The sequence below is a fragment of the Hypanus sabinus genome, chromosome 13 (assembly GCF_030144855.1).
Source record: "Hypanus sabinus isolate sHypSab1 chromosome 13, sHypSab1.hap1, whole genome shotgun sequence".
Classification (NCBI taxonomy): Eukaryota; Metazoa; Chordata; class Chondrichthyes; order Myliobatiformes; family Dasyatidae; genus Hypanus; species Hypanus sabinus.
This window is the reverse complement of record NC_082718.1, coordinates 19,983,956-19,997,702: the sequence shown is the minus strand read 5'-3', so window position 1 is coordinate 19,997,702 and position 13,747 is coordinate 19,983,956. Positions and strand designations below refer to the sequence as shown.

General features: G+C 41.8%; 1 protein-coding gene across 1 annotated transcript in view; it reads left to right on the top strand.

Moving 5' to 3' along the window:
* Positions 1-13,747, top strand: part of LOC132403692 (voltage-dependent calcium channel subunit alpha-2/delta-1) — a 728,052-nt gene that overhangs the window by 665,542 nt on the left and 48,763 nt on the right. Inside the window, exons 28-29 of the mRNA XM_059987267.1 lie at positions 3,076-3,160; positions 9,290-9,352. Coding sequence (XP_059843250.1) covers positions 3,076-3,160; positions 9,290-9,352 — 148 coding nt within the window. The remainder of the gene's footprint in view (positions 1-3,075; positions 3,161-9,289; positions 9,353-13,747) is intronic.

Sequence of the window (13,747 nt, the reverse complement as noted above, 5' to 3'; positions counted from 1 at the left end):
ATGTTATGTTCTTGACTATAAATTAGATTGTGGAATGATTGTGACTCAGAAAATGTACTGAACTAATCAATTAGACGAACCAGATGTAACTTGCAGCATGAAATGTTGCTTCCATTATTATTGCTTCTCTTTAGGTTGGATAGCCACCTGATTGCTCATGAAATCAAAGCACTTGTCCATGTTTCATAATGAGATTGGATCTCAGCTCTGGCACTTTGAGAGGTTACCAGTTAAAATCTTCTGATTAAGGTGCTCATGTCAAAGATTTTAGTATCTGACAGTGAACTAAATTAGAGAAAGTCTTTGGAGTCCTTCTTAACCTCGTATTTAGCCTCGTATCACAGCTCTTTCCTTGCATCTTGAAATAATATATTGATTTCTTAATTGACTGGAACCCACTGGATATGCTCTGTATTCTAAAGGTCTACATTTGCCAAATGTAGAGTGAAATGTGTTGTTTGCATCAAATCAAATCAGGGAGGATTGTGCTTGTCCGGCCACTAGTGTCGCCATGCTACCCTTTCATCATAGCATGCCAGAACCCACTAAAGTGTGCATCTGGGGAAAAAACTGAAGAAGCCAGTGGAAACACACATGGTCACGGAGAGAGTGTAAACATCCTTAGAGTTGCCAGTGGGAATCAAACCCCAATATTATAGGCCGCTTTAAAGCACTGTGTTAAACGCTGTGCTCCTGAGCCGCCAGTTTTCTGGATCTTTAACTTTCTCCAGGATCTCTCTGCTCTACAGATGGAGCCAGTGGACCCAGTCTCCAAATTCCTGTATGTTATGTTTCCTACCTGCATCCAAGTCTTTCTAAAATGTCTTCAATTTATTTTTTTGTTATTCTTCTCCATAATCTACAACCACCATTCCCAAACATTTGCAGACTTAGGCTTGATCTCTCCTGCTTCTTGTGTTATTTCTGGTGAAGTTTTCTGAGTTACAGTCTTTCTGCTGAGAAGCAATATCAAAACTCAGGATTTGAGACAAGCTTTTATCCACCTAACCTCAGGGGAAATATGTGTGTTAAAAATTCTTTAAATTACAGTTCAGTTTCATATAAAGATATCTTTGAAAGTCACATATCTATTGCCTGTGATTTTCTAGATTATAGTTATCAAAGCAATTCTACTACTTGACAGAAAAGCAATTGTACTCATGAGTTTTATATGGTTATCGATAGACAATAGATATAAAACCTTGTGCTTGTGGAATCATAGTCCATCCAGCACTTCATAACTCCAGTATACTCCTTTCTGGGAGATGCAATGTGTTTTCAAACATGTTGATTGGTTGGCATCCGTCTGTCTCAAAGGACAATGGGTGATGATCATCATAACAAGCCTGGGCGGAAGGTATGGAAATCTTGAGATGCCCAGTCATCAAGATCCCCCTCTCAGCCTCACCAGTGTAGTCCAAAAGAAAGCTTATCGGGCAATACGTTTGGCACCAGCTTGGCTACAGGAGTTGCTGGAAGGATGTTCAATGACGTCCAGGTGCATTAGGGACTCCACTCCAGATTTACTCCCATAGGCTTCATCTCTCCCGAGGCTGCCCACAAGGCAATGGGGCTACTTACCCATAGCTGGGTATCTGGTTCATGAACAACAGGGCACGCCCACACACGGTGGGCCTGCGTGCTACGTGTGCAGGGGCTAGACCTTCCTCCTGTCCTCTGTAGTTCGTCGTGAGTCGGAAAGGAGCTCACTTTCCGTGTGTTGCCAGCAAGGAGGCACTACATGAGGCTTGCTGTTGGAGAGGCTGTGTACTGGCGGGGAGAGATTTACACATTCAGCTCTCCTTTTTGTGAGACTGCTAGCCAGTGGTGGAAGCTGAAAGTGAGAGCAACAAGCACTACCCACTACCCATTCTAGGCACATCACAACAACCATTTTGAAACCATTTTTTAAACATACCGTTTGACATAACAAAATATGTTTTGTTGATATAATTGCAGGGGAATCATGTAATTCTGTACAGCTTTCATTACTTTGCCAATGTCTTTATAATTAATTTACAGTCTATTGCTGGTGGATTGACAATTATTGCCCTTCCCTAGTTCACATGCAATCTGAAGAAGATGATGATTCCACAGTTTTGTTGGATCGGGAGTTCTAGAATCTGGTCTCCGTAGTAACAAGGGAGTGGTGTGAGAATTCCTAGTCAGAATGGTTTGTGGATTGGTGAGAACACGTAGCTGGCAATAATCCTATACACCTGATAACAGACGTGTGGGTTTGGAATGTATTCTTCACAATCCCACTTGTCAGAGTTACTGATCCAGTTTAGAAAATAGGTGAATACACAGAACTTCTCTATATCTTGCCCCTGGGCAGGTGAGGTTATAAGCCATGTCAGATGCAACACGGAATAGAAGGGCATGGGTTCCTTCCACTATTCCCCTTGGAGATAAGTCCTCTTCTCAACCCATAGCTGCTCAGGGGTGACCACAATACTCTAAAGGGAGTTCTTGCAAATTCCTTCAACAATACCAATAAGATGCAAAGCTCTTTGAAAATATTAGAACTTATGAGGAATCAAAATAAAAAGAGCAATGAATGAAATACACTTTAATAATAAACTGCAATCTCTGTATAACGATCCTCATTAGATTGGACTTGTGGGCACATCCAGTGTTATGTCTCCAAAACAGAAATTAAATAAAAGTTTCACTTTTAGTGGAGGTGGCTTATGACATAACTGCTAAAGTTATCCCCTAACACATGTATTATATCCCTGTTGCATTATAATATCCAGAATTGGCCATTTAAGTTTCTGCTGAAACATTGGGACCTGGAGATGGCATAACTGAGGATTGAAATTGTGACAGTACACCAAGTATGGTCAGTGAAGTGGGTATGGCTTGTTTATCAGATGATTTGGTTCTGGGCAATATGCAATGTTTCGAGAATAGCTGCCCTCATATGAACTACCGGTAATTTTTAGAGACTGAAGCTGTAATGATTGCTGTAGAGGAGCCACTATTTGTTGTGTTTGTGTGGTTTCCAAACTTGGTTATTCTAATGAAGGAAGCATGTTTATTTTCTGTCTGGTCTTTTCATTTCTTTTCTAGGTAAGACTGATCTGATTAATAATGTGTTGCTTGATGCTGGATTCACAACGGAACTGGTCACAAACCATTGGAGCAAACATAAACCGTAAGTGTTGAGTTTCCAGTTTGCATGTATGGCACCTGGTTATTTTGTGACTTTATTGCAATGCAGAGGAATTATATTTGCACCAGATGGGCACATCAAAACGTAGAAAATGAACAGTGGTTGAAGGCCAGAAAAAAACCCAATTGTTTTGCAATGCTGCATCCATTGGTCTGAAGTGAAATTGATATTAAACACTACTGTATCTATTAAAAGCATTCAAGTCAGCACTACATTTAAATAAAGATACAATCACTGTCTATGGAATTTGCATTACTGAGTTAAAACAGATTTTTACTGATCTGCTTCTAGCCAACTGAAATTTATGATGGTACTACTTGACCTTGAATTACCCACACAACATATCTGGTGCCTGGAAGCACAATAATATGTGACTACTTTTTTCTGTTTGGCATGAATTTTACTTAAATTGCTTTGATTAACTTAAGCCTAGTATTATGGTTGAGCAGTCACCAAATTCGAACTGCATTTGGGACTGCATTTAGCTTTGCAGAAACGACATGAAATAATTCGTGCTCCTGCTGAGCAGGTGCTTGCAGCAGGGCAGTTGATTGGCCTGCAGCACAACCCAAGGCTGAACACACACAAAATCAAAGTTCTGAATGGAAATATCAAGAGATTAATAACAAATATCCGAATCACAGTCCCCACTAGATATAGCGTGCATTCAAGCGATTTATAATTTCTCACTTGCCTTTCCCCCAACCCTTGCTGAAATCTTACTGGACTGTTCAAACAAAGGGTGAGGACAATCCCACCAATGACAGGTCGGTTAGGGGAAAGGTCCAGAAACAAGAATCACTTGTATAGGTATGGATTGATGACGGAAAGCCAACATTGTTAATTGTGTCCAGCTGACTTCATAAGACTGGGCTTTTGAGGGAAATGACGTTGATGTGGAAAATCTGGGCTTCCAGAAGGTGGTTGATAGGGTACCATGTAAGCTATAACTCCAAATATCAGCCATCCTATACTTCTGAAATCCTGATGGTTTGGCTGTTGGCTCACTGGCTTTGATTGCCCACATTCCCTTTAAATACACCAGGGCCCAGTTTCTCACACTTATTTTATCTCAAGTTCCCATGCTTATTGTAAACTCACTGGGAACCTATTTCTTTCTGTCCCTTTAAACTCACTGGGCTGCCATTTTCCTTGCCCTGTTTTATGTGCTTCCTTTAAACTCACAGGGAACCATGTTCCCATCACACATACCAAGGTCCTGTTTTCTGAACAGTCTTTCAACACAACAGTTAAACAAACTGGGGCCTAATTTCCTGTGCTCTCTTTAAACACACCAGGGCCTCATATCTTGTGTTCTCCTTAAACAAACGGAGGCCTTATTTCCCATATTCTCTTTAAGCACACCACGACCCCATGTCCATGTCCATTTATAGACATAAGGACCCTATTTCCTTGCTCTTTACAAATCTGCCAAGGTTCTGGTTTTCACACTCCCTCTAAACCTAGCAACTTCATTGAAAAATGTATCAATGCTAGTCATCCTAACCAATTGAATGAATTGTATTGGGGGTGGAGTCCCCAAGAGTACGGGATTAAAAATGAAAGGACATAAAATGAATGCAGAAGAATCAGAAGATCAAAACAAAGGATCAGTATTAACTAAAATAGAAAATTGGCTTAAGAGTAGAGAGTAGTGAAAACTTATTGAGGGAATGGGAGAAAATGTTCTCCGGGTGTTAGTACCAGCATCAGGCTTTTTGTTTATATGTGTATTAACTACTTAGATGTGGGTATGCAGGGTAGATGATTAAATATGTCAGTGACAAAAGCATTTTAGAAGTATAATAAATAGTCAAGACAGTAAGACTCTGAAAGAGTACAGAGCTGCTCTAGATGATTGAGCAAACAAGAGATAGATGATTTTTAACAAAGAAATCTGAAGTGATAAACTTCCACCGTAGAAGTAAGGAGAGACCAAAAATTAAATTGCATACTTGTGACAAAAGACGTGCAGCAACAAAGGAACCTGTATACACAATACATATGGGGATGGATGCCCGACAGTACGATCTTGGCACTCAATGTTTCAAAGGTTCACTGTTAGAAACCAGATTTTCCATTGCAATCCATTTCAAAGTAACTGAGAATTTCTGGGTTTGAAGTGCATCATCCATTCTGGAATTTGACCAGTTATCCCTCTCAACACAGAGTGCTCTTCCTGGCAGGATTTTTTGCCAGCTGAGCTTGTGCCAGGTAAACCGCAATCAATCCCTTTTGGGTGAAAGGGAATCGTTGGCTGCTGGAAGAAATGTGACAATTTTATTATTTATTTCAGTTGTTAGTTTTTTGTTTGTGTGTAAATGTGTTTTTCAGTGTTTTCAATGTAAAAAAAAAGATCACCAGACTTCTGATTTTTTTCCAATCCACATTGTTACGAAAGCTCAAACTTCAAAGTAAATTTATTTTCAAAGTATATATATGTCACCATACACAATCCTGAGATTCATTTTCTTGTGGGTATACTCAATAAATCCAATGACCATAATAGAGTCAGTGAAAGACCACTCCAACAGAATAGACAACCAGTGTGCAAAAGACAACAAAACTATGCAAAAAAAGTAATAAATAAATAAGTGTGGCGATGTGCTACACGCAGCGCTGAAATAACGACACAGAGTCGGTAAACTGCAGTTAAAAAAGATTTTATTCGAACTTCACAGCCTCTCTTCAAAGCCTCCCTGATCCCACCCTCCCTGGGTGCGGATGCTGTGGGGGGCACGTATTCACAGTCCCGCGCGGGCTTTTCCCTTTGTTGGTGAAGCAGACTTGGCGCCCTTTTGGGACTGGCCTTTATGCCGGCGCACTGGCTATTTGTGAGCCGGTTCGAGTGCGCTAGGAAGTGGGTCGCCACATAAGCAATAAATATCAAAACCTGAGATGAAGTGAGTCCATACATTATGGGACAAGTTCAGTGATGGGTGAGTACAATTATCCCCTCAGGAGCCTGATGGCTGAGGAGTAATAACTGTTCCTAAACCCGGTGATGTGAGTACTGTGGCTCCTGGATCTTCCTGATGGCGGCAACAAGAGGAGAGCATGACCTGGACGATGGGTCCCTGATGATGGATGCTGCTTTCCGGCACCAGTGCTTTGTGTAGATATGCTTAATGGTGGAGAGAGGATTTTACCTGTAATGGACTGGGCCATATCCACAATCTTTTGTATGATTTTCCATTCAAGGGCATTGGCCTTTCCATACTAGGCTGTGATGTAGCCAGTCAATATACTTTCCACCATGCATCTAAAGAGGTTTACCAAACATTTAGATATCATACCACCTTTGACCCCCTGATGAGGACTGGCTCATAGACCTCCATTTTCCTCCTCCTGAAGTTGATCATTGGCTCCTTGGTCTTGCTGACATTGAGTAAGAGGTTGTTGTTGTGGCACCATTCAGCCAGATTTTCAATCTCTCTCCTATATGCTGATTTGTCACCATCTTCTATTTGGCCAATGACAGTGGTGGTGTCAGCAAACTTAAATATGGCATTGGAGCTGTGATTAGCCTCTCAGTCATAAGGGTAGGGCAAGTGTAGAGTAGGGGCTAAGCACACAGTCTTGTGTTGTATCCATACTGACGGAAATTGTGGACAAGATATTATTGCCATTCTGAACTGACTGTGGGCTGCAGGTGGGAAAATTAAGGATCCATTTGCACAAGGAGGTATTGAGGCCTAGGTCTTGACGTTCATTGATTTGTTTTGAAGGTTTGATAGTATTGAATGCCGACCCATAGTCAATGAAGAGCATCCTGAAACATGCATTTCTGCTGCCCAAGTGATCCAGGGTTGAGTGAAGCGCCAATAAAATTGACCTGTTGTGTCTTTATGCAAATTGCAGCAGATTCAAGTCCCTACTCAGGCAGGAGTTGATATGTTTCATCAGCAACCTCTCAAAACACTTCATCACTGTGCATGTAAGTGTTACTGGACAATAGTCACTGAGGCAGGTCACCACATTCTTCTTGGGCATCAGTATAATTGAAGCCTGTTTGAAGCAGGTAAAGACCTCAGTGAACACTTCAGCCAGTTGAACAGCTCGGGTCTTTAATAGTTGGCCAGGTACTCCATCTGGCCCAAAGCTTTCCATGCTTTCACCCTCCTGAAGACTGCTCGTGCATGGGCCTTAGAGACTGAAATTACAGGATCATCGAGGGCTGTGGGAGTTTGCCATATTCCTCCATGTTTTGATGGCCCAGGCAAGCATTGATGGCTTTGGGGTCACCTGGAAGGCAAATCCCTGGTGTCACTTATGTCACTTGATGTCACTTTGTAAGATGTGATAGTATTCAAGCCCTGTTGTAGCTGTCGATCAAACTTCATTGAATCAAATTCAGTCCAGTTGCCATGTCATTTGTGAGATGGCTTTCTGAAGGTCCTGTAATTTTCTTGTTCACTAGACCTGGATGCCCTCTGATCTGGCCCTCAGCAGATCGCAGGTCTCATAGTCATCCAGGGCTTCTGGCTGGGGAAGGCTCTGAATGATTATGTGAGGACACACTCATCTACAACGGTTTTTATAAAGTCAGTGACAACTGTGGTGTATTCATTCAAATCCACAGATGAGTCCTTGAATATGGCTCAGTCGACTGATTCAAAGTAATCCTGCAGCCACTTCTTTGTTGCCCTGAACTCTGGAGCTTTGCTCTTTTGACTGCCAGTATGCAGGTAGTAGGACAGATAAGTGTTCTGATTTCCTGAAATACAATCAGGGCATGGAATGGTAGGCATTCCTTAACTTAGTATAGCAGTGGTCTAGTTGCTGGGACATCTGATGCTACATGCTGATAATAATTGGGCAGGGATTTCTTCCTGATTGAAATCCCCAACCCTGATATGAAATGCGTTGGGGTTGACTGTTTCTTATTTAGTTGATGGCATCATGCAATACCTGAAGAGCTTGATTAGATGGCCACCAGTGGTCAGGATCATGAAGGAGAACTCTCTTGATAAATAGAATGGTCAGGTTTGATCGTTAGGTGTTCAAAGTCAGAGGAGCATGAGTACAATACAACAAAACTGCCACATGGGAGCACCTCAGAGAGTTTACCATGAAACACACACCTTTTGCCTTTTCTGAATCAGCAAGTAATTGTATTTGTGTGTGCCAAGGATGTTCATAAACACTTAACGGTCCCAATCACAGTTCAACTGCCCATGGGTACTCAGGTGGTGCAGTTGTCTCCTAGATCAGTAACCTGAGTTCCAGTGCTATCTTGTGGAATTTGCACCTTCTCACTGTGACCACAAGGTTTTTCCCTGGGTTTTTCCTGTGTTGACCGTGAGGTTAATTGTCCATTGTAAACTATCCTACTTGGGAAGTGATGTGAGAATCACAGGGCTGTTAATGGACACGGAGGAAGGATTAGGCAATCAGGAACTAAATGGGGGAATGGAGTTGACAGGATTACTCTGACAGACTTGGCATAGATTGATAGCCCTATCACAAACAAGAGAAAATCTGCAGACACTGGAAATCTGAGCAACGCACACAAAATGCTGGAGGAACGCAGCAGGCCAGGTTGCATCTATGGAAACGAGTAAACAGTCGAAGTCTCGGGCTGAGACCATGATCAGTTGTTAGCCAATGTCTATAGATTGATAGCCCATGTGCTGGAAGGGAATAGAATACGAAGCTTCACTAGCTGTCACAGTCAGTCTGTGGGTGCATGTGAATTGCATTGGATCTTGCGGAAGTGGGGTTCCCTCAGGAAGATTGCCCCTGGGCCACATGGATCAATGTAGCACACTGAGTGTGATCCAGCAGTTTCTGGGCACTGACACCTACCATCATATTTCTATCCATTGTGTCACTGACTTCCATTCCTGCACTCTATCCCAGCCCACGCTCACTCCCCTAATGAAGCAGCCCAGCAATGACAATACTGACACTTTGTGTCAGCCAGCGTCTTTCACGCATGGCTCATGACATCACAGAGGAGGCGTGAATGTTGCAATCCACTGCTGTGGCAATAGGCGTGAAATTCAACATCAGTAATGAAACATGAAAGGGAATTGCAAAGAACATTTTGTGATACTATCAGAGTGATGTTCCACAAATCTAATAATCTAACAACTCTTTTTAAAATAGGGCTGGAGTTCTCGCCAGATTCGTAGCAACTGATGGTGGTATTACAAGAATTTACCCTGGAAGGTAGGATTACTACAACTAATTGTACATGTGTTGGGAATGGTGAGCACGGTCTTTGTGATAGTATGCACTATTTTATTAGGAGATGCTGTTGAATCTCAGTGCCACATGAGGATCATATAGTACGATGTGGCTGAGGGACTGTGAATAATCCTGCTGTACTACCTGTACACACCAATATGCACTTAAAGCTCTCAGTGAGTGTAGTTGCTATTACTAAGGAGAGGGTGCTTGAGAAGCTGAAAGGTCTGAACATAGATAAGTCACCTGGACCAGGTGGACCACACCCCAGGGTTCTGAAACAGGTAGCCAAACAGATAGTGGAGGCATTCTTCTTCTTCTAGTTTTACGGCAGTTGGCACCCAGCTTAATGGTGCATTAGCACCATCTTCTGCTCTGGAGTGTGGATCAGACGATAGACTTACATTCTAAATCCCTTCACCCATTCACACACACACACATACCCACCCTAATCTACACTTTATCCTTTCTTCCTTGGCCATCCTAGTACCCTATTCCTGCTTATCCATCATATCCTATAAAAAAATACCCCTGTATCCCTTAAGAAAGCTAAAAATACCCTGACCTGTGCCCTCTCACCCATGCCCAGTAACCCTTTTAATGTGAATTCCTGCACCCCCCAATTCCCTTAGATTAATTCTCAACATCTTTCTCTGTATCCCATACTTACTACAACTTAGAATTACATGTTCTTCTGACTCCTCTTCCTGACATTCCTCACACAATCCTGTCTGATGTTTCCCTATCATTTCCAATGTTTTGTTTAGTGTACAGTGCCCCAGCCTTAACCTAGTCCACACAGTTTCCTCTCCTCTGTATCCACTGCCTACCCAGTACCTGTAACACTCTATAAAAAATTTGATATAAATGCCTTGCTTTCCCCTTTCTGTCCCATCTTTCTTGCCACATTGTGGAGACATTAATAGTAATCTTTCAAAAATCACTAGATTCTGGAATGGTTCCAGAGGACTGGAAAATCGCATATGTCAGTCCACTCATTAAGAAGGGAGGGAGGCAAAAGACAGGAAGTTATAGGCCAGTTAGTGTGACTTCTGTGGTTGGGAAGATGTTGGAGTTTGTTCCTAATAATGAGATTCTGGGATTTTTGGAGGCACATGGTAAAATAGGCCAAAGTCAGCATGGTTTCCTTCTGAGGAAATCTTGCTTGACAAACCTGTTGGAATTCTTTGAGAAAATAACAAAGGAGAGTCAGTGGGAGTTGTTTACTTGGATTTTCAGAAGGCCCTTGATAAGGTGCTGCACATGAGGCTGCTAAACAAGATTAAGAGCTCATGGTATTACAGGAAAGTTACTAGCATGGACAGATTAGCTGACTCGCAGAAGGCAACGAGTGCGAATAAAGGCGGCTCATGACTAGTGGTATTCCCCAGGTGTTCGCTACTTTTCACGTTAAATGTTAATGACGTGGATGATGGAATTGATGGCTTTGTGGCCAGTTTTGTGGATGATGGGTGGATGGGCAGGTAGTGCTGAGGAAGCAGGGAGTGTACAGAAGGACTTGGATAGATTAGGAGAATAGCGAAAGACATGTCAGATGGAATGTAGTGCAGAGAAATGTTGGGTCATGCACTTCGATATCATGAATAAAGACATTGACCATTTTCTAAACGGAGAGCGAATTCAAAAATCGGAGGTGCATAGGGACTTGGAAACCCTAGTACAGGATCCCTTAAACTTGCAGGTTAAGATGGCAGTAAGGAATGCAAATGAAATCTTAGCATTCATTCAAAGAAAGGATGTAATGCTGAGGCTTTATTTCTCATTGGTCAGATGGCATTTGGAATATTGTGAACAGTTTTGGACCCTGTATATAAGAAAGTGCTGGCTTTGGAGAGTGTCCAGAGGGGATTTACAAAAATGATCCCGGGAATGAAAGGGTTAATGCATGAGGTGCATTTTATGGCTTTGGGCCTGTACTCATTGGAGTGTAGAAGAATGAGGAAGGAATATCAATGATTCCTGCTGAACATTGAACGGCCTCAATAGAGTCGATATGGAGTGGAATTTTCAAATGGTGGGAGATTCTAGGACTACAGGACACAGCCTCAGAACAGAAACATGTCCCTTTGGAACAGAGGTGAGAAGGAATTTCTTTCGCCAGAGCATGGTGTATCACTGTGAAGGCCAAGACATTGGGTACAGTTAAAGTAGAGTTTGATATGTTCCTGATTAGTAACATCTTCAAAGGTTACAGGGGAAATGAAAAAGAATAGTGTTGAGAGGGTAAGTACATTAGCCATGATGGAATGGTAGAGCAGACAATGGGCCAAATGGCCTAATTCTGCTCCTAAATCTTATGGTCTAAATGATAAACAAAACATACACAACCCACAATCAAGGTGTCAATATTTCTTCAACAGATATATTATTTGCTGTTTGTCATTTAGGATAATGCTGTGTGTTTATTCACTTAAAATACTTTTTAAACATGAACGTGAAAATTTGCCAAATAACAACTCAACATTTTTTGAGCTAAAAGAATCGTCTAATACAGCAATTCAAACGAAGTGACTGAACTAATCTTGAATTTGAAGCTTTCTGCGTAATAAGATTCTGAGTAAAATGAACAAATATTTACTTTTCAACAACAAATTTGTCAAGAATGTACCTCACAGAGTGAGAAATAGAGATCGGCTTCAGTTCCACTCAGCCTATAACCTCTAGATTAATTATTATTATCAGGAAACTTTTAATGTTTTCTGTTGTGAAGACCATTCCAAAGTGCTGTTAAGAAAAGCTATAGCTAAATGAATGTGAACTAGTTAAAATAGAATGTGTAAATGAAGTATGTTGCAATTTTAAATAAATGAACCTGATAGTATGTATATGACATTCACTATAAACTGTTCAATTCAGTTTTGAACTCCTTGATATTCCACACTGTGCAATCTAGATTGAACACCAAATACAACTGAAGATTTACTCTGCACTAAGAATGCATTCATTTAACTTCACAGCTGTCCTATTCAATTTACTTCATATTATCTTCAGTTTACTGACTTTGCTTCAATGTTTGTATTTGCTGTTGACCACACTTCACTTTGATGTGGAGCTGTTGTTTACACAAGTCTGAAATCATAAGAGTAGGAACTCCGGATTTATTTTATTTTATTTACAGATACATTGTGGAATAAGTTCCAACCCTTTGAACTATGCTGCCCAGCAATGCCCAACAACCCTGATTTAACCCTAACCCAATCACAGGACAATTTACAATGACCAATTAACCTACCTGGGGCAACTGGGGAAAACCCACGTGCTCCACGGGGAGAACGTACAGAGATTCCTAACAGAGGGTGCCGGGATTGAACTCTGAACTCCAATTCCTGAGCTGTTGCAGTGCCGCAGCAACTGCTACGCCACTGTGGCGCTCAACTCCCCGTTCTTTACAGGACATTTCATGTGTCTTTCCACTCAGGTCATTTCAACACCGTGGTCTAATTCTACGATGTCTAATTCCTAACTATTATCCAACGACACACTTTTCTCTACGGAGACACATAATGGGCCTTCATTTTGGATGGAGTGAAGTGCCACAGAGTTGATGCAAAGGTACTTGTGTACACTCTGCCCTCAATTATAGGGAGTTTGGTCATTTGCATTGGGGCCGACATTTACAGCACCACATTGATGATACCTACCCCATTTCATCAGTGAGCTGTACTCGGCAGCACCACGTTGGACCCCTTTTCCATAACAAACCCTTGGAGAAAGGCCCTCAAGTGCAACTGATCACCTTCCTTCAGATTTGATTGCCGATGAAGTATTGGGATTAGAGAGTAGCGTTGTCTGAGATGCAAAACTAATTGAGTCTCCATTTGACTGCAATTATCCATATCCAGTTAAACCTTTCCTATCCATATACATATCCATATACTGTTATCAGATCTGCCTCAACCACTACTTTCGTAGTTCGTTCCATATACACATCGCCCTCATTGCAAAGAAGTTGCCTGTCAGGTCCCTTTTAAAATTCTCCACACTCACCTTAAACCTGTGTCTTTTAGTTTTTGATTGCAATTCCTGGGAATAAAGATTGTGTGCATTCACTCTTTCTATGCCGCTCATGAATTTGTACACTTCTGTAAGGTCATGCCTCTGTTTCCCACACTCCTGTCTTCATGCATCCATTCCTTCCCTATATCTCATACTCATAAACCTTCCTCAGCTTGACTTGCCTGAGATTTGAACTGAGTAAGGGTTATGTGGGTGGCCGGGTGGAGATACATTTCTACCAAAGGAGGTGTAAGGCACTCCTTCCTTTCTCTAGCCTGCAAGTTACCCTTGGGTGAAGCATAGCACCTTTTTAGTCACCGCAACCCCCCCCCCGATCAGAGTCGCATGAGTTCGTGGGAC